This window comes from Alligator sinensis, unplaced genomic scaffold (assembly GCF_000455745.1).
Source record: "Alligator sinensis unplaced genomic scaffold, ASM45574v1 scaffold274_1, whole genome shotgun sequence".
Taxonomy (NCBI): domain Eukaryota; kingdom Metazoa; phylum Chordata; order Crocodylia; family Alligatoridae; genus Alligator; species Alligator sinensis.
The window spans coordinates 51,828-77,162 of NW_005842124.1; the positions used below are offsets into that span (position 1 = coordinate 51,828).

General features: G+C 43.3%; 1 protein-coding gene across 2 annotated transcripts in view; it reads left to right on the plus strand.

The window, feature by feature from the left end:
* The window catches only part of BDP1 (B double prime 1, subunit of RNA polymerase III transcription initiation factor IIIB), a 71,189-nt gene that overhangs the window by 5,728 nt on the left and 40,126 nt on the right, over positions 1–25,335 (plus strand). For both annotated transcript variants that reach the window (XM_025205645.1, XM_025205644.1), the window contains exons 3-17: positions 5,530–5,577; positions 6,031–6,174; positions 6,670–6,803; positions 10,011–10,105; positions 11,271–11,325; positions 11,989–12,132; positions 13,984–14,586; positions 17,384–17,555; positions 17,895–18,039; positions 19,652–19,722; positions 20,747–20,906; positions 21,069–21,160; positions 22,008–22,170; positions 23,914–23,996; positions 24,797–25,034. In XM_025205645.1, the coding sequence (XP_025061430.1) occupies positions 5,530–5,577; positions 6,031–6,174; positions 6,670–6,803; positions 10,011–10,105; positions 11,271–11,325; positions 11,989–12,132; positions 13,984–14,586; positions 17,384–17,555; positions 17,895–18,039; positions 19,652–19,722; positions 20,747–20,906; positions 21,069–21,160; positions 22,008–22,170; positions 23,914–23,996; positions 24,797–25,034 (2,347 nt within the window). The remainder of the gene's footprint in view (positions 1–5,529; positions 5,578–6,030; positions 6,175–6,669; positions 6,804–10,010; positions 10,106–11,270; positions 11,326–11,988; positions 12,133–13,983; positions 14,587–17,383; positions 17,556–17,894; positions 18,040–19,651; positions 19,723–20,746; positions 20,907–21,068; positions 21,161–22,007; positions 22,171–23,913; positions 23,997–24,796; positions 25,035–25,335) is intronic.

Consider the following 25,335-nt stretch of genomic DNA (forward strand, 5'->3'; position numbering starts at 1 on the left):
CCTGCTAGCTCCCTCAACACCCTGGGGTGGAGAACATCTGGACCTGCTGATTTGAACACGTCCAGCCCCTCCAGAAGCTCTCTAATCTGGTCTTCCTCAACCTTAGATTTTGAGGCGTTCCCCTTGAGTTCGTCTTGAATCACGGTGGGGGAGTCCCGATCCCTGCACAAGAAAACAGAGGTGAAGAATTTGTTAAAGAGGTCTGCCTTCTCCTGGCGCAGTCACCAGATTGCCCAGCGTATCTTTCAGGGGCCCCACATTTCCCGGTGCCGCCTTCATCCTCCCTATATATTTGAAAAAGGACTTTTTATTATCTTTGATCTTGGATGCTAGTCCTAGCTCCATGTCCGCCTTAGCTTTCCTAACAGCCCCCCTACAGGCCCGAGCAGTGGAGGTATACTCCTCTTGGAGATAGCGCCGCCCCACCCCCTCCACCGGGTGTACGCCGCCTTTTTGGCAACCAGGCATTCCTAGACATCCTTGGTGAGCCAGTGGGGCTTTTGGGCACTCTTGCCCCCCTGTGCTTCTTGTTGGGATCGTCACCCCTTGGGCCCCGAATATCGTCTCCTTAAGGAACGACCACTCATCTTGGGCACTGAGTTCCCCTGCCCTCAAGAACCCCAGCGCCTCTCCCACCAATCTCAACTCTTTGAAGTTGGCCCTTTTGAAGTCTAGGGCTACTGCCTTGCTGCAGACCCTTGTCACCCTGCGCTGGATGATGAAGTCCAGCAAGCGATGATCGCTGTCACCCAAGTGGTCAAGGACCTGGAGTCCCCTTACCAGATCATCACCTGTGGCCAGGACCAAGTCCAACAGGGCATTTTTTCTGGTGGGACTGTGCACCTCCTGGGTTAAATGGAGGTCCTGTATCTCGGCCAGGAACCTCCTGGAACGGTCTGACCTGGCTGACTGCTTCTCCCAGCAGATGTCCAGGTAATTTAGATCACCCATGACAACTACATCCCTTGCCTTAAGTGCCTGTGCAAGCTGGCCCGAAAATTCCCAGTCCACCTTCTCCCCTTGGTTGGGGGGTCTGTAGTAGACCCCCACCGTTAAATCCCTCTCCCCACGACCCCCTTGTATCTTGACCCAAAGCACTTCAGGTTGCCCCTCTTCTGACCCCATTTTGCTGGCAGAGGATGTATATTCCTCTTTGACATAGAGTGCCACACCCTCTCCCTTCCTTCCTTCTCTATCCCGCCTGTAGAGCCTATAGCCCCTAATACTAACTGCCCAGTCGTGGGATGAATCCCACCACGATTCTGTAAGCCCTACTATGTCTGGGTTTGAACTGGCTATAGCTGTGCATGCCACCCCACTATTAGGAAGACTATCTGGACCCCTGTTTCTTACCTGGGCGCTCCTTGCATGTGTCACCTGTCTTGCTCGGGTGGTGTCTCCACGTCTTCCTGCGGCCCCCACCCTGGCGAGGCTGGTTTAAAGCTCGCCGTACGAGATCAGCCAACCTGGAAGAGAAGACATGCTTGTCTTTAGGAGAGGTGAAGCCCATCCCGCCCCAGCAAGTCCCCCACCCGAAAGCATAGGTCATTATCTAGGAACCCAAGGCCCACCTGGCGGCACCAACTCTAAGTGCCAGTTGACCTCGCCAATGCAGGCCTTGTGTTGCCGCCCCCCTCCTACTCACCGGAAGAAGAGAGGAGAATACCACCTGCGCCCCCGTCTCCTTAAGCTTGGACCCCAGAGCCTCAAAGTCCTTCATAATGCGGTTAGGGTTGCCCCTGGCTGCGTCATTCGTTCCCACGTGGATGACAACCATGGGGCACTGGTCTGCAGGTCAGACGTAGGCCGGGATCCTCTCCGTGATGTCCCGAGCCCCAGTCATGAAGTAGACCTCCCGCATCATGAGGTCAGGCCGGCAGATGGGACCTTCCAGTCCTCGTAGGATGGAGTCTCCGATGACGAGGACCCTGGCGTTTCTTCCTGCTGGTGTTCGATCTCTGCCCGTGGGGAGTGGCATTGTCCCAGCCTGAGGCATTTGCTCTGTCTTCCTCCATCACAGCTGCCAGGGCCTCAAACCTGTTCCCCAGGTGCACCTGGGGAGCTTCCACCACTCTAGGCAGAACAGAAACTGCGTACAGTGGCACGTTAAGCTTTCAGACGCTGCTCTTCTGTTTCCTGCTGTGTATTCAAATCAGGAGGTGGGCTTGCATTCCAGGTCCTGCATGAACATATAAAGCAATAATTCTTAAACAGGGTGCCATGTCATCTTGGTGTGCTGTGAGCTCCTTTTAAGGGTACCATGCAATATTAGTACTATTAGGCATGCAAATACCTGCACATGATTCACAAGATAAACCCAGAGATTTCAAATACAAATCTGTAGTGTCAAAACTGTTCTGACCTCTTATATGGTCTTTCTGAGTTCTTTGCAACAGGAGAATTGCTCTTTTTTTTTTTCAGCCAAAAATGAGCGAAAGCTAAGAGCTAGCATTTTCTGAAGAGCACCTTGAGTCTGAGAGGTGCCCTGAATCTAATAATATGGTCTCTGCACAAAAGTATTTTGGTGTGACTAGATAAATGGCAAATAGAGGTATACTGATACGTTGGTCCCATATTGGATTGGTACCGATACGAGGAAAATTGAATTGAGAGTATTGGCAATTGGCTTTTTTTGGCTCGTGGCCAATAATGTGGCCTATAAATAAATGCCACGTGCATGTGCGCAGCCGCAGTGCAGCATGCAGGCAGCCAGAAGCTCAGCCCGGTAGCATTGAGAGCAGCCAGGTCCGGTGGGTAAGTCTGTGTGGGGAGGAAGGGGCATGTGGGCGGGGGGCAGATTGAGGTCCCCACAGTGAGGGAGGGAGTGGGGCTGGGGCTGGGGCAGGGGCAAGGACAGGTGCTGCCCAGCCCAGCAAGGGCATGGGATGAAGCTGTGGCTCCTTCAGGGGATGCAGGGCAGGGGCAGCTACCGCTGCTATGTACACCCTTGGAGGGCATGCGGTGGGGTGTCTGACACCAGATCTGCGCATGAGACTGGCTCCTACTGTGGGCTGGGGCTGGTGCTGGCCCGTGCTTCAGGTGGGCAGTGGTAGCGCTGCTGGAGGTTATGGAGGGAAGGGCTGCAGCCATCCCAAAATTTGCTGTAGCCCCCGCAACCTGACCTCCCAGCACCACTGCCGCCCTCCCCGAGCGCAGCCTGACCCAGCCCCTGCTGGGAAGAGCCTGGTGCTGCCCCCGGCCCTAGCCCACGGTAGCAGCTAGCTGTTGCCCTGCACGCAGATCCGGAGGACACACGCCCCCCATGCCCTCCTAGGGTGCATGCAATGGCGGGAGCTACCCCATCGGATAAGCCATGGCTCTGTCCTGTACCCTGCCCTGGCTAGGCACTGCGTGCCCCAGTGCCAGCCCCACTCCCTCCCTCACTGTGGGGGCCTTGATCTGCACCTCCCCCAATGTCCATTTCCTCCCTCCCTCCATCCCTTCCCCCACAACAGACTTACCAGCCGGCTGCCACTCTCCATGCTGCAGGGCTGCATAGTTGCTATTGGATTGATATCAGCTGATATGGCTCGTTAAAAATTGGCCATCATTATCGGCCCAAAAAATCTCTATCCGTGCACCCCAGTGGCAAACAAAGATTGGTTAATATAATCAAATTAGTGTGCATATACATACCCTTAACTTTTTTGGCTACAGCTATTGTCATCATAAAGTAGTTGACATTTTATAGTTCTTAGGGCAGGTGTATATCTTGAGGGTCATAACTTTGTACATCAATTCGGGGTAATAGGTAATTAATCCATATGTCATGGGCAGTGCAGAACAAAGCATGTGTACATGCTTGTGAGAGAAGCTGACAAGTAGGCAGGAAGGGCTTGCATAGTTAATTCTAGCAATAAAAAGACCATCTTGAGGACTGTTCATTTCCTGTATCCAGTGAAAGCTTTTGTGATGAAAGTAAAGATGCCAGTGCTACCACTTGGCCCCGTGGCAAGTGGTCTGCGATCAAAGAATGTACTGAGGACAGAATACCAAACATTGAAAGAAGCTGTCAACTTGCAGGAATTACCAACTGGTAATGAATTCAGATGTATTGCAAAGGAATAAAATGTTTTCATTCCTATTACTAATTCTCTTAATCTATTATGTTTCTGTAAGTTTAAATTACTCTAGTTAGTAAAAAGTATGTATAGATTGCAATTAGCCATGTGCTGGTATGTAAAGCGGTGGTTTTCAGCGTTCTTAGACTTGAGGCACCCCTTCTTAGCTTTTCTTGTTGAGCACCACCCATTTAAACTAATTTATTATAGTGCTTATTGGCTTTAAGAGGGGCTGAGGAGGAGGAACCAGCAGGGAAGAGTCTGTGGTGCAGTGGTGAAGAAAGGAGGAGTAGGAGTGGCTGGAAGAGAAAGGCCTGCACTTACCTCCTCATTGGAGCCTGTGCTTATCTCGCTTGTCTTCTGTCTCCTTGTGGCACCATTCAGAGTCTCTTCTGGCACCCCAGGGTCCCACAGAACTTTGTTTGAGAACCACTGGTGTAGAGAGTTACCCTAGTAAAGATGATAAATATCTCCATCAGTTCTCCTCCAGTGTAAGAACAGATAGTTGGGGGGGTGATGATTATTCTCTTTGAACAGATGTGTGGTGGATCAGTAAGTATTATTGTATCTCTTGTGTTAGCACCAGATAGCACTAAGGGATCATTTAAGCATAATTAACCCTGAAATGGCGTGAAATGCGAAAAAAATATCAGTTCAACTGAAGTCTAGTTTTATTAATAAAACAAATGTTATCTTAGCAGTTTCTATATACAGAGAGAGGAAAAGCATTTAGTACAATGATCTTGCCCAATCCCAGATGTTACTCTGCCCAACAGAGGTGACCAATTAGTTCTCTGAAAGCAGAGGGTGTGTCCTCATCTGGGACAATCCAGGCAGGTGTTGAAGGCTAGATTTATGACAACATAGACTTAACTTTCTTATTGCCCGCTTTTATACTTTTCTTCAACTTCACTCCTCTGACTCTTTACTTGAGGGTACTGTTGACTGGTTTTCCTGCAGTGGACATGCTGTCCATATTTTATCCTCTCCACATAGTTGTTTGTTTCTACAGACCCATCACATGCACACCTCTTAATTTGGTCTTTTTCTAGTGTCTTAGTCTGACCTCCTCTTTATCACCTTCCATTAACATATCCAATTGTTTCATCCCTCTGAGTAGTGTCAAGTTCAGTTAATCTGATCTGGTAACAAAGTTTTTACTATTTTATGTTAGAAAAACTTTTCACAGTAATAAAAAGGAAAAAACAAAATATGAGCAAGCTCAAGGCCATAAGCTGCCTGTGAGAGTCTGTACGCTGGAAGAATAGCTCAAGGGCAGCTGATATTGCAGACACCAGTAAAATGAAAAGTTCACATAATAATGAGGCTATACAAAATAATTAAACAATGGATAAATAAAGCAAAATATAAAAGAAGATTTTAAATAATACTATAATTCACCATTCAGGCAGGTGCAACCTTAAGCATAAGCGTGACAAGCTATCCTAACACTTGTATTCTTTAATAGGTCTTCACTAATAGATGAAAAAACTTCTGCGTCAAGCCAAATGAAAGAGTAAGTCCGTTGTATGTCTCTGGTCTTTTGGTTTGCTAGTTCCTAGTGGACTGTTCTGATAAATTTATTTCTGTAAGTAAGCAATTTTTATTTATTATTTGCCAAGGAATAGAACATAAAGAGCTAGGTGTTCAGTTACAGTTCTTGAAGTAGATTACTTTATTTGTGGTAATATTTTGTTTTTAATAATAATTTTGAGAGAGGGAGTGTGTAATTGAAGGAAGGTTACTGCAGCCTATTGTCAGTATAAGGTTTATTTGTAGTCCTGACCATTGCTGTGGGATTCAGCAATCCATTTACATTGTATCAGATTATGGAATTCTCTTCACTTGGTCAAATATTTATAGAATTTCTTGGTGAATGACTAATATGGAGTAATCTAGTAGATCCATACCAGTTGGTGAAAACAGCTTGCTTGGTCTATGTTGAACATTTAATCTTTCAAATTTGTAGATCAGAAGAGAAGAGTGCTCCTGTTCATGAAGATGAAGAGGAAATTGCTCAGGCAGAGGATGAGGAGGAGAATCACGATGATCAGCTTCTAGTTCCTCGAGTGAAAGTGGCAGAAGATGGCTCAATTATTCTGGATGAAGAAAGGTACAAGATTCTGTTACAGAATCCATTACAATAAATAATTCAGAATTACTGTCAGCCTTCCAGAATGAAACCAGGAGAAATGGCTGGCAGGAATTGCATTATTTGGCTTCTCAACTCCACATAAGAAAATTAGTTCCATGTTGCAATATTAGATTGTGAATTTTGCATGATACATTTTTAGAGTGAGGATTTTGTTGATAAATTATTTTAGAGCTCTCCTGGTAAAGAAATTTGAAGTGGAGCCAATGGGAAATGAAAAATTCTTTTGTGTGGCTTTGCAAAAGTTTTATTAACATTCTATAGATATGAATTTAACTGTAATTTAATGAAGCTAATCTCATCAACTCCCCATGTACCTTAGGAGCCAAACTTAATGAGAATGAACTCCAGGTATGATAGAGAATTTAATTTTCAGGTTTTCAACGAACACCAAATGTACCTTCATTGCTCCTAATTGCACTTAAAATATTTTCTGACTTCTCTGTTCTCTTTCAGTTTAACAGTGGAAGTTTTAAGGACTAAAGGGCCAAGTGTAGTAGAAGACAATGATCCTATTTTTGAGCGTGGCTCTACAACTACCTATTCCAGTTTTAGGAAAAGCATTTACACCAAGCCATGGTCAAATAAAGGTAACATATTCCTAATGTCAGTATTTTGAGTTTGTTGAAGACTGAGGTGGTCATCCTGTAAAAACGTATGCTTGTATTACCTGGCACAGTCTAGTAGTTTTGTACATCTCAAAAGCTACACTCTTGTGTATGAAGTTAAGTGTTTGCAGGACTGGGGGCATAATGAGCAGAAAAAATCCCAGGTGAAATGAGGAACTAGAATTTATTTTAGTGCAAATCCAAAGTGCCAATATGACATAAGGATGAAGATCATTCCAGAATTTGGGGTCATAATGTACAAGCTGGAGACAAAATAACTTGTGCTTCCTAATAATTTCTACATGCAACCCTTATGGAATGGTATGAGGAATCCAGGTATTGGATCCTTTTTGGCAGTATATTTGCATGCTCCCTTTCCATCCACCTCCCTCTTTTTGACAAAAAAAAAATGTACTTGCCTGCTAGAATTTGGCTGTTTGTTTTCAGCCTGGGTATATGGCACATAACAGCACTGAAAACTAAGAGTGCCTTTGAAAGCCTTTCGATTAAAGAATTAATTCCTGATTCTTCTATTTTATTTTTTTTGCTAGAACTATGCTACTTTGTGAATGAAAAAATATATGTATTCCATTTTGTTTCATTTTGCTGTTGTATTCAGAATGGATAAAATGACCACTGAAAATTCTGTTTAAGTTTTAATCTGGAAGTCTGCAGAACTAATGAGATCATTGTGTTCATTTAACTGTAAAATATGTGGGGTTTCACTGACAGTCAGTTTAATAAATATATAAATAACATTACTATTTCTCTGCATTTTGCCTCATTAGTAATATTATTACTTAAAACGTAGTAGTAATACTAATTGTAAGATGAGATGAAGCAAATATTAAACTAATTGTACCAAATGACTTATCACTCAGTGCATTGAAAGATAAAGGCTGTAAACTTCAATTTAGCAGATACTGGCATGTTAGCTTATGATAATCTAGTTTGATATCAGCTCTCTATGTTGGTAACTGCTGAAAGCTACAGCGATGCAATATAAGTACCCACATGAACATTCATAGAGTCCTCCACACTAGTTTCAGAAGGCTTGACTTGCAACATGATATTTAGCAAAATTTGTAAAATATTGGCAACTTGGCTGTAATTTTGAATCAAGAGTCGCTAGGTACAGTTTTAATGGTTCAGCATGTAAGGGAGATCAAACTAGATGACTTAATGGCCCTGTGACAAGATTGGGCCCCAGGGGCAGCTGTGCCACTCCCTGGTAGCCACGCAGCTCCTTCCCTGCTCCAGCTCCTTGGGTACCCTCCCTTTCCTCTTGCCTGCTCTACCTTTGAAATAATTAGATTGCGAAAAGGGAGGCTGTCCCAGGGCCCCAGAATGAGCTTTCTTTTATTCTTGGTCCAGCAGGTCCCTCCTGGACCCAGCTGATCTCAGTCTTGCCCTCATGTATGAAGTGGGCCTGTATGTGCCCCCCCAGGACCAAATTACCTTAAGGGCTAATCATAGCCACCTTCCACCCCTACAGCCACATCCATGCCTTGCAGATGTTACTTTAAATTGTCTGCTGGGCCTGGTGGCCCTGTCTGAGCAACTAATCCACCTAGCCCAGAGTTTCTCAACCTGTGGGTCATGACTCAAAACTGGGTTGCAAGGATATACAAAAGGGTTGCAAAGAAACTTTTAAAAATGGATTCTCCTTTAAAGGAGAAAAATGTGGAGAACCATGACTTTTCCCTTGCAGGCTAGCAGAATTTCTGCCTGCAGGGGGCTGCTTGAGGCCCTCTGGGATTTGGCTCTTTTGGCTTAAGCCTGCTCTGACTTCAGCTCTCCATTCTCAGGGTCCCTAGTTCCCATACAGTGGCTGTAGCCTTCTCTCAGCCCTTGGCCTTCTGGGCCCCTAACTGCAGCCCAGGCTGGTACTGCTACTCCAGGCTTCTGCCCACAGGGTCTCTGACCCCAGGCCAGACTTCCTACTGGTCTTGGCCCTTCCAGCCTCAGCCTGCTCCAGCCCACATTCTCTTGGTCCCTGGCCCCAGGCTTGGCTGCCTGACCCTGGCTTTTGTTTTCCCAGCCTTAGCCTAATGCAGCACACCAGCCTTGGCCCCCTGGGCCCCTGACTCAACCCCAGGCCAGGCTGAATGCTACTGAGTGCCTGCCATGCACCCCTCTGTGGCCTCCAGACCTCCCCTGATGGCCACATTTGGTCCACTGATTTTAATAAGAACATAAGCATAACCCTACTGGCTATCTAACAAAACTCTCACCACACTAGGTCTTAACTTTGGCAGAAACTCTTTGAATCTATGAACTAATCTATAGAATCATAGAAGATTAGGGTTGGGAGTGACCTCAGGAGGTCATCTAGTCCAACACCCCTGCTCAAAGCAGGACCATCACTAACTAGATCATTCCAGCCAGGGCTTTGTCAAGCCTGGATTTAAAAACTTCCAAGGATGGAGAGTCCACTATCTCTGTAAGTAACTTGTTCCAGTGCTTCACCACCCTCCTAGTGAGAGAGTTCTTCCTAATATCCAACCTAACCTCCCTTGCTGCAAATTGAGACCATTGCTCCTTGTTCTGTCATCTGTCATCACTGAGAACAGTTTAGCCTCCATCTCTTTAAGCTACCTGAAGGGTGGTTCCAAAGGCTGGTATCAAATCCCCTCTGTCTTTTCTTCTCCAAACTAAATAAGCCCAGTTTCCTCAACCTCTGCTCATAATTTATGTGCCCCAGTCCCTGAACCAGAATTGGACAGAGTACTCCAGATGTGGCCTCACTAGTGCAGAATAGAGTGGCATAATTACTTCCTTCTATCTGCTGGCAACACTCCTACTAATGCAGCTCAGTATGCCATTAGCCTTCTTGGCAACAAGTGCACACTGCTGACTCATCCAGTTTATTGTCCACTGTAACCCACAGGACCTTTTCTGCAGAGTTGCTGCTCAGCCACTTAGCCCCCAGCCTGTAGTGGTGCATGGGATTGTTCCATCCTAAGTGCAGGATTTTGCATTTATCCTTCTTGAACTTCATGAGATTTCTTTTGGCCCAATCCTCCAATTTGTCTAGGTCACTCTGAATCAAAAAAGCTGCTTTACAAGTTAGCTCTGTTTGTCCGAATATATTGGGCATCTGTCATTACTTTTAAAGGTGACGTTTTTGGTATGTATAATAAAAAAAACAACTAGTCTTCAGTACGTCTTTAAATTTTTTTTTTCTAGAAACTGATATGTTCTTCCTGGCCATCAGCATGGTAGGAACAGACTTCTCCCTGATTGGTCAGCTGTTTCCTCATAGAGCAAGATCAGAAATTAAGGTAAAAAAATAAAGGAGACAATGAAATAACTAAAGCAACTGCTAGCATGTAATTATTTTTTCTAGCTTGTTTGCTTTTTTTCAGTCATCTGTTTGGTGTTAATAACTTTTGATGCTAGATGTTTTTGCAGTAAAAATATTTATAGTATGTACGTATAGCAAATATTCAAAGTATAGCTCTGTTATGTTTTGATATGATGGGGACCAATTTACCTAGTATAATTTCTTCAAATTAGTAGAGTACAACTTCATTTTAACAGTCCCAGCAGGAGGAACAGATTTCTTTTTTCATTGTGACTAATTGTATTACAGTGTGAACACTGTTTAATTTTTCTCCCAGTCCCCTGGCAGCTCATTATAATGAGGTTGTATTCTTAACTAACACTGACTTGATTTTACAGGTTTGTTTTCTGGGCCAAACTTTGCACTAGCTTAGTGGTTTTCAAATTGTTCTATGGAGCCCTGGGGTTCCATGATGGGGCATTAGGGGTTCCGCAGAGAGACGGGGGTAATGGCAAAGTGGGCTGGGAGGCGGTGTGGCATGGCCATGTCAGGTCCCTTTGCTCTGTGACAGCTCACGTGGCCCACAGAGTCAGGGTAGGGGTTCCATGACAGAAAATGTCATATGAAAGAGTTTCATGAGTTGAGGAAGGTTTGAAAACCACTGCCATAGCTAAAGCAATAGCTTGGCCAGGTTTGCTGTATTTCAAAACATTTGTTATGCTATATCAAGGCTGTCCAACAGGCAGCCTGCAGGTTCCATGTCACCTGTAAAAGGTTAAATTGCAGTCCCTGGGCTCCTTTCTGGCTGTCATTTCTGCAACCCGCCCCCTTTTTCCCCCCCCTCCCAACAGAGTCTCTCCAGGCTTTCTCTCCCTCCAGCTTTTGTTTCCTGTCCCTGAACCACGGGTTGGGGAAGTGCATCCCCATGGAGCTTGGGAAGCTGAGGATGGGCCTAGGGGTGCAAGCGTGTGGTGCAGTAGTGGGAGAAGTGCCAGCATAGGCATGCATTGCAGCCTTTTGTGGGTGGGTGGGGGTCCATGCAATTCTGAGCCCCCACTAATGTGGCCCTGTAGACATGCAGCCCCTGGCTCTTAGAAGTTGGACAGTCCTGTACTATATAATTTGCTTCATGGAAGATTAATATAATTTTTCACCACCCCCAGAACAAGTTTAAACGTGAGGAAAAAACAAATGGATGGAGGATAGACAAAGCCTTCAGTAAGCCTTTTTTTTAAGTTAAATGTATAGTGTTTGTTTGCTTTTCATTTTAGTCAATAAGTTAACAATGGTATCAGTTGTTTCTGTAACTATTGCTTTGTACTTAAAATTTAGAAACTATGCAAAGTTGGGAGTAAGAGTTTGATTTCAGGCCTCAGTAATTTGGAATATAATATAAAGCTGATCATACTGATCTCTAAGGAAATAGAGGGCAAGCTACTTCAAACAAGTGTTGAGGATCTGTTAGTTATCAATTGTAGAGCACTCTGAGAATCTTTAGTTACAATACTATGTATGCATTTTCTATATTACATAGAAGTAACGGTATGTCGTGGTCCCTAGCACATTGTAGTTCACAATTTGTAGTTGTGGTACAAATTGAATATTCATTGCTGCTTAATCTTTCAAGTGCTTAAATATGCAAGATTTGTTTTTCATTTCTGTTAAAGCTAAATTACAAAACTTGTGATTTTTTTTTTTTTTACTCCTTATTTCTGTATAATTACTGTTGAAAAAATATACAGAAGGAGCAATTGACTGGGAAGAATATGAAATGTAATGGTTGATCACGGCAGTCTCCACTGAACTGTTTATTTCACAAAAGCAGAAACTTAGAGCATTTTATCAGCAATGACAACTTTTCTCCCTGTTTTAATTGGACAGAGGAAAAGCAGCCATTTGACTTTGAATTCTTTGCACAGCTGCTTGGGAAAGTTCTAGCAGATGAGGAAAAGAGGAAACAAAAGGTGATTAGAAGTCAAAGATCAAAAGAAAAGAAGCCACAAAAAGCTCGGAAAAAGCAAAAAGGTACTTTAAATACTTTTGCCAGTATTATTACTCTAGTGAAAGACCATACTATCCAGGCAGAAGATAGGGTAGGGTTGCACATCAGAGAGTAACTGGTACAGAGAGGTGTAAGCTTTGTAGGCAATAACTAGTTTATCAGATGCTAAACCTATCCAGGTTACTTTTGGTTCAGTCTCCTTAGTCTGTTTTTCAGTTGACCTGTTAATAAATAATTGAAGAGTTCTAATTGACCTGTTAATAAATACCTTCACAGGCTATTCATTAATTCATATTAATATTTATCATCAGGCAGTCAAGGTCCTTCATTTCCGTGTGGTTTCTGTGATTGTTGATTTCTTTAGATGCTTTCCCATCCCCTGTTGCTTGTGCAGGTGCCTCTAAACCTGTGCCGTGCAGCAGCTCCCTCATCCCCAGCTGCACTATGCAGGCACAGTGAGCCTGATATCAAGGACCCTCTCCCTGATGTCAAGTTTATGGTGCTCAGGGAACTTAAAAGTGGGCAGGCATTCAGCCAGTGCTCACAGCTGCAAGCCTGCTTTTTAAAGGTCTGTGGCATTGTGACCCCTGACATCAGGGGAAGGCTCCCCAGTGTTGGGCTCATGGCACCCCAGATGTTTTATAAAGCACGTATGCATCTATAGAAATGACACCTGTGGTGTGGGAAGCTCCTCTCCCCAACTGCTACTTTCACATTTGGAATGAGTGCAACTGGGGAACAGGCAACTTCCTGCTTCCAAGCTAATGACCCCTTCTCTTTCCCACCCATGTTGATAGTCATGCATTTGGGGTCTGAGGAATTTTATGCTCCTGATATTGCATGACCTGTGAAGTATGTGTGGCACAGCAAGTTGTGTAATTTGGGGAATGAGCATAACATTCCTCAGCCCCCAATTGTGTGACTGACTTAATGTCTGCCTGCAGCCTAAGCATACTTGTTAAGATCATTATGTGAAGACTTGTTGGTAAGGCATGACAGAGAGCCTTGGAAACTAGGGTCTTAAAAATTTGAGTTTTCTTCAGATGCTTTATTACAAAGGCTATGGGTATGAGTTACTGGAAATTAGGCTGTTTTGTTTCTGAATGTGGCTATGGAATGAGTTGGGTGTATACTTTAATCCACAGTTACGTTTTTTCCATCCATTACATACAGCTCTTGACACTTATGCTGTATTTTTTTAGATTTGTCTTATAATGGAGCAACACATTTAAAGAATATTAAAATAATGCAAATTAAAAACAAGGTACTTGATTTGTGTGAAGTATGTCAGACATCACCAAGATTTTTATGGTGATTAGGGCTGTTGGTGCCTCAGGTAGCTTGAGTTAAGCTCTTAAAATATTTAGTTTTTCTCTCTTAAATACAATCTAGTTAGAAGTATGTGAGCTCTAGGTGTTAGAATTAGAATATTATAGAAAATGATTAAAGCAAATAATGTATCAAATTTGTTTTTTTCAGACTAGTTTAATACAGCTACAAGTAAGTAGTTTCTCTATAGCGGTAGCAAAACTTTTTTTTTTTTTGGCTGGTGGGGGAGTGAAAAAGGGGAATGGAAGAAGAAGGGAGACTTACTTTTACAGAGAAAAATTAAAAATAACAGTGTAATAGTTAGGCCTAAAAAGTATAACAGCTTGTTTTAATTAAAAATGTTGCCCTTGCACTGCAATGATCGTAGAGGAATATGTTTTACTCCCATGGAGAACTTGGCCTTTGGTGTTGCCGCTGTGAGGATTTTCCATTTCTTTATGGTCCTGCTGCTGTGTCTGGCAAAATATCAACAATGCCAGTAGACTTTTAAATAAATTCATAGATTATAATACTTGTATATTTACCTGCAACTGTACTGTCTTTAGTAGCTCACGCTGAGAATGAAAAAGCTGCTAATGATCAAGATCATGAGGATGTCGAAATTTCTGATGCAGAAACCGAAGTGGATGCTGTGACAGCTGAGAAGGAGAATGAAGAATCTTTGAATGTTTCTGAACCAGCAGAAGAACAGCTCCTGTCAGAGCCAGGGGTAACCAAAAAGAAAAGAAAGCGAAAGAAAAAAAATTCTGAAAAGGAACTTCAGAATCTTGCTGATGCAGAAACAGGAGTTGATGCTGTGACAGCTGAGAGAGACAATGAAGAAACTGTAAATATTTCTGAACCAGTGGATGAACAGATTGCATCCGGGCTAGTGGTACCAAAAAAGAAAAGAAAGCGGAAGAAGAAAAATCTTGAAAAGGAACTTGAGAATCTTTCTGATGTGGAAACAGGAGTTGATCCTTTGATAGCTGAAAAAGAGAATGAGGATTCTTTGAATCCTTCTGAGCTGACAGAAGAACAGATCACATCGGAGGCTATGGTAAAAAGAAAACAAAAGAAGAAGAATTCTGATCAGGGCATGGAGACTCTTGCGAAAGAGACAGCAGTTATTTTGAAACCAGCTAAGGGAGAAAAATCCAGCGGGAAACGTAAGAAGCTAAACTGTTCAAATACAATTCTTTCTGCTGTTGGTGGTATCGTTTTAGTATGCTGTTTTGTATTGTCCTGCCTGCAGATGCTCTTATACTTTTTAGATGATGAAAGTACTTTTGTTCTGGGTACATGTATGGTATTAAAGTGTGTGTGTATGTAATATCACAAGAAGTAAGCCTTTTGTAGAATAAAAACGCTGTAAATATGTTCATTCAAATCTAGTCTTAACAATTACCATCCTCTTAGCTTACTACCTCTTATCTAATGTACTTTCTTCCCAGAGGTGTAGGAGAACCATGTGGCTTTTTGTACTGGGCTTAGGAAATCTACAAGGCAAAGTGGGGAAGTGTTCCACAGCTAAGAGTCTCTCCCAAAAGAATGCCAGACACCTGGTTCCTTCCTTTCTTAAATTAGTGATTTTGGGTTATTTGTGTTGAATTTCCATTTTGCTGCACAAACTGTATTTTGTATGGTATCCAGGGGCACCAAGTTATTGAAGGTTTATAGGTAAAAGTGCCTTGAATTGTCTCTGGAAACAAAATGGAAGTGTGAGTGCTGACAGAGGTTAGCATGATTTTAAAACATCTCCTAAGCAAGAGGGCTATCGTAACTGCTCAATGTTTAGAAGTATTCTGTTGGTCCTCTGAGTAGCTCATTTATAGTGGCAGTATTATGTAGTGTTTGCTTTTTAACCACTTTTGTCTCGCAAGTAAGCCCTAAGCTACATAACATTATATTGAAACTATTCTTGAAAGGGCAGAGAATATAGTAGAACGTCAAGAATTCATAAATCTCTTTAAAGGAACAATACCATAACTTTTATAAAGGGACACTATGGCAGAGCACCTTTGGTTTCTGCCACTTTTTAAGGGCTTGGAGTGGCAGCAGGGCAGCCGGCAGATGCGGGCCAGTCCTGATGTGGTGGTCACATGACCGCAGGAGGGCTGTTTGATTGGAGGAGGGGACTGAGCAGCCCCCATTTCATCTCAAGCACACAGTGCTGAGCCAGCAGTCTGCTGGCAGCTGGAAAGACACCACTCAGCTGAGTGGCTGCTAAGGAACCCCTGGGAGGTAAGGGTAGGAGTTAATAGGGATGGAAGGAGGCTCCTGGTCGTGGTTATGACCCAAAACTGCACTGTGCTGTGGAAGGGTGGCCTGGTGGGACTACCTGTGGTGAGGTAGTTCTCCAGAAATGCCAGACCAGTTGCCTTCCCAGTGAAAGGTGGGTAGGTCTTATAGCCCCAGCTCCCACTACCCAGTGGGTAATTTTAGAGTAGAGAGTTAGCAGTGGGGCCAGGCACGTCTGTGGACACCTTGGCCTGTGGGGTATAAGACCCTGAGCCCCAGTGAGGGGGTGAAAGTGTATAGAAGGGCCCGCACAACAGGGGTACCTGAAGGGAGGGGTGTGTGTGTGTGTGGTAGGGTTGCAGGGGTGATCTGAAGGGCTGCACCAGGGTTGAATTGAGTAGGGTTGCAGGGGTGGCTGAAGGGCAGCACATGGGCCAACCGCCACGAGTGACAACAGGAGCAAGTTCTCTGGAGAGGGGCTAACAGCTGAGTTTAGCCCAGTGTGAGGTATAAGACCAGTACCATGTAGAGTACGGCTGCTCGAGCAACCTGAACGACTATGTGTGGAGTAGCTGCAGTGGGAGCACTTAAGCCTGATGGCTCGAGGGGGCTCCTTATGGAGCAGGGCAGGTTGCGAGTAGCCCAGTGAGGGGCAGGATGAATGAGGCCCTGTGAGATGGGGCGGAGTGCAAGAGTGGATTGCTAGAGGCCCAGCAAGGAGCAGAGCTTAGCCTGACCGCAGGCCAGAGCTGTTATCAATTTGCGAGGCCATCTGCAAGGCATGAGACACCAGTGTAGGGGTGGTATGTAGCCTATGTACGGTACCCTAGGCATTGGGGCGTTTAATGGGCAGCCTACCACACTTATCAGTTAGTTTATTACACCAAGTTGCGGCAGGAAAGACAGGGTAGCCTGCATAGGTGGGCTGGGCCTCTGTCATAGACACTCATGGAATTTTGGCCCCAAATCTGAATTTCATGTTCTTTAACAAACTTTAAACAGCTGCTCATTAAAAATACAAAAGGAATGAGAAGGGTTGGAGGTCAGCATGTTCAGCTGAGATTTTAAGATATAGTTCTAATTTTAGAAATGTTTGTAATGTAAGACTTGCATCGTTATATTTAATATGAGAGATGAAAAGTATAATTATCTTGAAATTCCAAATCAAATAACTGCAAAAAAAAACAAATTACATGAATGAAAGTAAACACAACCTAGATTAATTTTCATTAATATAGTTAATGAGATGCTTAAAATATTTTTTAACTGTCTTGGCCCTTTTTCATGTATAATTAAGACTCCAAAACCTGAAAAGTGAGAGTGGCTTTCAGAAGAAGGTTTATTTGATACATTTGATATTTACTCAATGGGAGGTGCTCATCTTTAAGATAATCTTTAAACTTCATACCTTGTTAGACCCCTTGTTTAACTCTGCTTTCAAGAAAGAAGCTCTAGCAACTAGTCTGAAATTAGTTTCAGACTTTCAACTAATACATAAGCTATTTTCTAAATGATTTTTGGGGTGCCTAGAAAGACACCTCTAGTGGCTAGGTTGTGTGAATGTGAAGGTATGTGTTCTGCACTTCCTGAATATGAAATCAGTTTGAGGGCTCTGAAATTGGGCTTTTCAAACTGCTTTGAAAACTGTGGTATTTAAGTGGTGATAGTTTTTACTAGACAATTTCTGGAGATTTGTGTATTTTAAATATATTTATCTGTTAACAGAAAAAAATACATCTGGCACAAACAGTGATGATTCTACTGAATGCAGGGAGGAACTGGGTATTCATAATGAAGAAATGCTCTGTGAGACTCCTGTTCAAGTGGAGCAAGTCTTAGATTCCTCCTTACAACTGAATGATGAAACTGAGGAAGATAGTGATTTTGATTTACACAGGTAATTTGTACCATAGAGGCATATACACAGCAAGGGTTTAACTTAAAAAAAAGTCTATTCACTGGCCCAAATACATGGGATCTTCCTTCTCTTCTCTCTCCAGTACTTGGGTTCCTAGGAATGTAGGGTTGGAAGGGACCTCATGAAATAATCTAGGCCAGTACCCTGCTCAAGGCAGGATCATCCCTTGTCAAGGTTTGCTCTTGGATTCACCTGCTTTTAACTTGTACCTTCAATGTATTCCCTTCCTTGAAGACCACTGCTCAAGTTACTCTGAATCAGGGGCATCAAACTCATCTGACCCTGCATTATACTTTTCTCTTCATGCATTATTTTCAGCTTTCAAGGTAGTAGTAGTGTGTTAATAGAAGCAGAACCTGTTGAACCAGAAATCACCAGTGAGTCACAGGAATGGCAGCTTTCAAAATCTCAAGTTTTGGTTAACAGAAACCAAGGAAGCAGTGATCAAACCACTAAATCAAAGGTATCTTTGTTTTTTGAGTCTCTTTTTTGTGTTTCCAGAAATCTTCATACCAATAGTGATCAACAGACCAAGTAATAAAGTTTTCACTTTATAAGTCACATAGCCTAGCTAGATGCAATTTGACATGTAAAAGACAGTAAACCTGGAAATATTTAGTGAAAGTTAAGTAAATTGACAGATGTTTTGATAAATGTTTTTCCTGTCTCCTTAGTCTTACTATGCTAAGCGGCTTCACTTCTGAACAAAATTACTTCTTTAAAAGGCAGTGGTTAAACTTTTAAATCTCCAAAATGAAATTGGCAAATCTCAACATTAAAGCACGGTGTCTTGGAGCCTTCCTGCAACCATTTGTCACAAAGTGCATGCAGGCTTGTTACCAACAGGATTCTTTTTGCCAGAGCCTCTCAAAGATTGACATGGCAAGTCATCCGATTTGGTATCAAGTGAACTTTAATAATAATCCCTAGGCACTATTACAGGTTTCCTACCTGTAATATGACCTGATGTAATACCACATCCTTTAGACATTATGACCTTTGGGTGTGCCAGGCCTTGGGTCCTCTGCTGGGTATGTGGGATGTTTGCTTCTGGCTTCCCTGCTGTTTGAGTAGATAAACCACGGCTGCCTCTGTCTCCCCAGAGTTAAAGCACAACAACATGCCTTTCCTTTGTTGATTACTTTTGTAACTTTTTCATCCCAAATTGTCCAATTCTCAGGTTTCATACCGTATCTTTTTAGATAAGGTACTCCAATCCTACTAATTTTTTGGTTTTGTTTTCTTATAGAGAAACTGTTGTATCTGGTTCGCCCAGTGTACCAATCACAGCACTTACTTTTTCCACTGTCTTATAAAGCACTTTGTAAAATTTTATTGCTTAGTTCCAGGAAGACCTAGACTCTGGCTTAGAGCCTTAGCATAACTCAGTTTGCCCTGCTATACCACTGAGACTTAAGTGGGTGGGGTGGAATAGACTACTTGAAAAATACTTTAACTCCTCCCCTCCCCATCCCCCACCTACCAAACCACAACTAACTAGATATTCAGTTGACCTGAAAAAATGTGTTAAGTATGCTGCTTTTCAAAAAGAAATAATATAGAGACAAGCCAGGACTCTTCTAAATTTCATAATCCGAATCACTTGTGTCTGTATTAACAATGTATTTATATTGTCATTTAGATGTACTGTAGTTAAATGAGTTCGTTTTTTTTTATGCAAAAGTTTTATAACAAACCAGTTAGTACAAGAAACAAAATCATCCTTAATAGTACTTATAGAATTAAAAAATACATAAAAGGAAAATACATTTTTGGTTTAAAGTACTTTTTTCCTTTTTGAACAAGGTAGTTTTTTTTTCTATATAACATTGCAACTCTGCTTTGTTATGATCCTTGTTTTCTCTAATGATGGAATAATTACTTTAAGACTACACTATCATCATCAATAGCTTGAAAGCTGGTTGTGGGAGTATATTTCCAAGTTTTCCTTGGACAGGATAACTGAAAAGACTTGCTTTAAGTTTCTCTTGGGCACCGGCATCTATTTATTTTTTAGCAAGAGTTTCCTTGTTTCAGGAATTAAAAGTGCAAAATTTCATTTTGTTCCTGTACAGAACAATGAAGTATCTGATTTATGTGAGCCAGGTGCAGCAGGAAGAGGCCGTGATACAAAGTCCGAAACAACGTGAGTAAAATTGTTCTGCTTTGTACTGTTGTCTGCTGAGCTGCAGCTTTGGATGAAGCAGGGTTAAAGTTAGAGCAGTTTTGATTCATCTCTATCACTTCCAGCTTGTATACATGTGAGTGTGTATTACAGTGTTAATAGATGCCCCTCCCTTTCTTATACTGCTCTGAATGTATATTTGTCCATTGCAAACATGATCTATTTCTGTTGAAATTGGTTTTCCTTCTCTCTCTGTCTTCCTTCCCCCCACAAAACAAATGAACAAAAAAACCCAATAGTTGACTTCTTCATTAGTGTCTAAAGAAGGATATATACCTCACATCAAAGTTATTGCAGCTGTTTAATTTTTTATATTCCCCTTGAAGTCATTGCTTCATGGTGTGACAGCAACCAGCCAGTTTCTAAGACTTTATTGTTGAATAACCTGTACTTTAAGGCAGGGGTTGTCAACTGGGGGTACTTGGGAAGACCTTGAGTGAGGGCAGTGGTGCCCCTCTGTGCACCACACAGGCGCTGCCTGGCTGGTTGGATGGAGGGTGGGGGGTGGGGGGAGAGGGGAAGGAAGCTTGCACGAAGTGGCAGCTGCTGCCATCCACCACCCCATGCTGCTGCTACTTCGCATCCGGCCGTGTGCCACCCCCTGCACTCTGCATCCGGCCACGCACCACCTCCCCTCCCCCACAGCTCCCACTCTGCGTCTGGCCGCTGGAGGTACGCTTATTAAAAAAGGTTGAAAACCCCTGTATTAGGGAATAAAGTGTACCCACGAAGAAAATATTTGGGAGATTTTTATGGTCATCTTTTATTGAACCAACTGTGTCACCGAAAGTTAAAACATCTTTGCCTCTTGTATATTTCTTGGATCATTACAGCTTGACAGCACACCTAGATAAAGTAATGAGACTTGACTGGCATTGTGGTGCTTTATGGCCTGTGTGGATAATGCAGCTGTGATCAAAAGTGTTCTTCAGAAGTATGCATTTCTTTGGTGAAAATCATAAACAGTTATGTTTTGTATCTTAAGGGAATCTGAAAAAGCTGTTGCTGGGAAATCAGCAGTGAGAGGACGTTTGCAGAGACCTAAGCCCAACTTAGCAAGAGCATCTGGAAAGAGAGAAGGAGCAGTGCAAGAAAAATCAGAGGTCAGGGCTCCCCCTCCAGAGCTTACGGAAGGAGCAAAAAAGGTGTGGAGCAGCAATATTCCCTTCAACTGTTAAATGTTTTGCATTGTGTCTAGGGACCCCCACTGATCACTTGCACCAGATAGTTAGTTAATACAATACACACCATCTCTGAGCTATCTATCCCTTTCGTAAAAAGGTTAATGCCTTGTATTGTAATTCCAGGATTCTGTGGACAATGGTGAAGGCAAGATGTTGGAAGTTGCCAGAGATGAAACCACAGGAAGAGAAAACAAAGACTCGGAGACTGAATCTCAGTAAGTATCATATTCCCATTCTGTTTGACTTCAGCTCTAAACCCCCTGCTACATTATTGGATCGATCAACTAAAGAACAGTTATCTGTTATAAAATACCTTTCAGAGGTTAATCTAGTGACACATAGCAGTTCCAAGTGCAGAGGTAAGTATGAATCATTAAAAAGGCCTCTGCGGTTCCCAGAAAATAAGGAAAGGCAGGGAAATTGTGCCCTCCTGTCTTGAGATAAATGGAAAAGGCATTACTTCATGGAACAGCAGCCCTTTTCTTTTCATTTGGAACATTTTTATTTTTAGTGATAATTGAACCTATTACAGATTGAAAAATCCAACAATGAGATGTTCAGGGAGTCTAACTGGATTAGGTTAAAGATTTTGTGCTTGTACAAATAAATGTATGTGGCTGGTAAAGTTCCTAAGTTCTTTGTTAAAGGTCCATCTTTAAGTAAAATTGTATAGATCAGGGGTGCTCAGCCTCTAGTCCACAGGTCACATGTGGCCTGCAGACCCATTTCATCTGGCCTGCAGGGCTCCCCATAGGTCCAGAAATTTTGGTGGTAGGGGAGCTGTGGCAATTCTTAACACTGCCACCCTCTCCCCTACCCCACTCCCCAACCCTCCCCGTGTTGAGTCACACCCCTTCTCATGTGTGGTCAGATTGGGTCCACCTTCCCCTGTGCAGCTGGATGGGACCCACTGCACTCACCACTGGTCACTTTCCATCTGACCCACCAGCAAAAAAGGTTGAGCACTGTTGGTATACATCACTGAAGACTGTGTAGGCGTGATGTTTTTATGGAGCAAATGTCAGCGCATCTTGAATGCCTTATTCCTTTACTCTTGTGTAGAGAGACTGACAAAGTTGTTACTGAAAGGACAGCAGTGAGAGGGCGTCAGCAGAGATTTAAACCTAACCTAGTAGGAGCTTCTGGAAAGAAGAATGAGCCTCTTCGGGCAGAAAGAGAAGATAAAACTCTTCATTCAGAGGTTGAGGGAAAAACAGAAGAAAAGGTATTTTTTGAGTGTTAAATGGAAATAAATAACTTTGTTTGGCAAAATGGCTAACTTACACTAACTTATGTGATTAACGCAAAAACAAAATAATGCGTTTTTAATTTTTTTGATTGTGTTAGTCATTCACGTTGGTTTGACCAGCGGAGTGAACCAGCTCCGGACCAGCCAGAACCTGTGCGCGCAGCCCTGACCCTGGCCTGCCCCACGCCTGCTCCAGACTCATCTACCCATGGTGAGCAGCAGCCAGACAGAAGCTGCTACTTGGCACGGGGAAAAAGTGGCCCCTGTCCCTTGCCACTGCTGGGCCCCCCTTGCTTCAGCTGCCCAGAGCCCGCACCTGGACTCCTTTGTGGTTGCCATCACTGTTGTCTCCGGGCTGCCTAGCAAGGCTGTGGTGTCAGTGCAGAGGAGCCGCAGGGCAGTCAGGGTGTGGGCTCCAGGTGGTTGCAGCGAGAACCGGGCAGCAGTGATGAGGAGCGGCCTCTTTTCCTCCGTGCTGAGCAGCAGCTTCTGTGTGGTCGCTCCCGCTTCTCAGCGTGGGCAGGTGAGCTTAGAGCAGGTCACGTGGGATGGGTCAGGATTGGGGCTGTTCACACAGATTCCAGCTGGTCCACTCTGGCTGGGGTGAGTCCAGAGCGGTCATGGGGTGGGCTGGGGTTGGGGCTGGGTCTGTGCACTATTGGTGGTGGAGAGGAGCCACAGGGCACATGAGCTTTGGGATGCTGGGGGGGTGCTGACTATTTAACTGTTTGATTAATATTGTGACTAATTGCAACTTTTTTTTATCTTGCGATTAATTGTGATTTAATTTTTTTAATACTTTGTCAGTCCTACTCTAAGTATTTAGCCTTTGAACATGGCCAGAAATCAGTAGTCCTCTTAACATTTTTTTTGTTGTTGTTGTTAATCATTACTACTAATAATAATTACTAATAATGTGATATTGTCTAGAGCAGGGGCAGGCAAAGTCTGGCCCATGGGCTGGTTTGGTGCTGTGGTGGACTCCATTTCCCAGCAGCCTGTGCCTGCACTGCTGTGTCCAGTTTTCATGAAGACCCCAGCACCAGGGCTGTGACAATGGGAGGTCAGGGTTTCCACAGAGTGGTTCCAGCAGCACTGGCAAGGCACGTGGCTGGGCAGGGAGCTGCGCCAGGGCTGAGGCCAGGATCTTGCATTGGTGGCAGTGTGGTCCGGAGCTGGGGCAGAGCCACGATATGCTGCCTGCATACTCTGGGCATGGGCATAGAGGCAGTGGATTGCAGTTCTGCCCTGGATGCAGACCATGCTGTCACCACCACAAGATCCCAGCTCCTGCCCTGGCCCCAGAGCAGTTCCCTGCCCAGCTGTGCACTCTGCTAGTGCTGTCGGTGCCAGTCTCCATGGAAGCTGGCCATAGTGATGCAGGCAGGGGCTGCTGGAAAATGGAGTCTGGCCACTGTCTGGATCCACCATTTTGCCCACCTCTGGTTTAAAGGTTTAATCGGGTTGGGATATCACTTTTGCTGGATGTTGTTCAAACTTAGAGTAGTTGATGGCTCCGAAGAGCTTTCCATCCTGTTGGTCATGAGACTGCTGCATTTATGAAAGTTAGTGGGATCAGCTATCTTTTATGGCTGAAATGAAATTGTCACTAAGATCTTGTCCATAAATTTGAGCACCAGCTCTGATACAAATAACTTGTAATTAATTACTTCTGACATATATGACAAGAATTAACCTTAACTTTCTATTCTTCTTCAGAATAGTAACCAAGGTAACAAATCTGATGTTCCCAGAGTGGAAACAACAAAGAAAGATGATAGAGTCTCAGGGACTGAATCTCGGTAAGTATGTAGAGAACAGAAAGATGAATCTTGCTGTCTCCAACTCTTTCAAGTTTTTCTGTTTCCTAACAGTGTTTTCTAGAGTAGTGAATATATAAAGGCTTTTTCTTTTTACATGTCTTTGAGGCAATCTTTTTTCCCCTCTTTCTTTGCCTTGTAATGAGTGGAGTAGGAGTCTGGGTTGCTTAAAACACACATTTTGGACTGTTGACAAGGAGCAGGTATAGCAGTTGGTCAAAAGGAATGTAAAGTTTTATAAACTCTAAATCCTGAACTGAAAACATACTATTGTTGGTTTCTTAATCCACATACTTCAAGATGTAGCTTCTTATCTGTGAGCAAGTTTTTTCTGTTCATCATCTTTAATGTTTCTTGCAATTTTCAACAGAGATGATGGCTGTAATGTAGACCTGTAAGGTGTGGCGGGTGTGAGGGAGATTTGTCAAGTAGAAAAATGAGAGGAATGAACAGGACCCTATAAAGGATATGAGCACTCAAAGGTGTGGGAAGTAATTTATCAGTGACGAATACTCAAACACCTGACTAAAGGAGTGAAATAAAATTGTGAGGGCCTGATGGTAGTTGAGAGAGTATATAGTTTTTCAGATTGGGGCTGAATCAACTTTTGTTATACGATGTGCTTGGAGTAAGAGCGTAAAAAGTCCTTGGCTGTAAAACTGTAGCCCTTCCTTGTGCTTCTGACTGTCTCATGGTGGCAGGATAGAGTACAACGTGAATCTCTGCATTTTCTAAAATTGTTTCAACATCTGAGATGCATTCAAAATTGTATGCTTTTCCAGGTCTGATGAAACAGCTCAATCACAAGAAGATGGCAAACAGAGTGTACTCAAACCAGCACCACTAATGAGGAGTCGAATGCAGAGGCCAAAACCAAATGTAGAGCGGGCAGCTGTGAGACAGGGAACAGTGATACTGCAAACAAATCTTGGAAAGTTAAAAACTGATTGTGGCGAAGCAGTGCAGAAAGATTTGATACATTGCGAAGACAAAACAGGTGGTTCACTTCTCACTGCATCTGTAAGTTTTTTATTTCTGAGCAGTTGAAGGTTTTTGTAGCTGTTCTGGCACATTTTGTGTTTCTATGTGGGGGCCCAGATTAGAGACATTTTAGAGTAATAGTGTCCAAAGTGTGTTGGCTACAAATGTCCAACTCGGGATCCTTAAAATTCTAGTTTATTAGGTGGATTGAAACACTGTAATGAGTTAAATCATAAACCTTGAGGCTGGTCCACACACACACACACACACACACACACACACACACACACACACACACACACACACACACACACACACACACACACACACAAACAAAAAC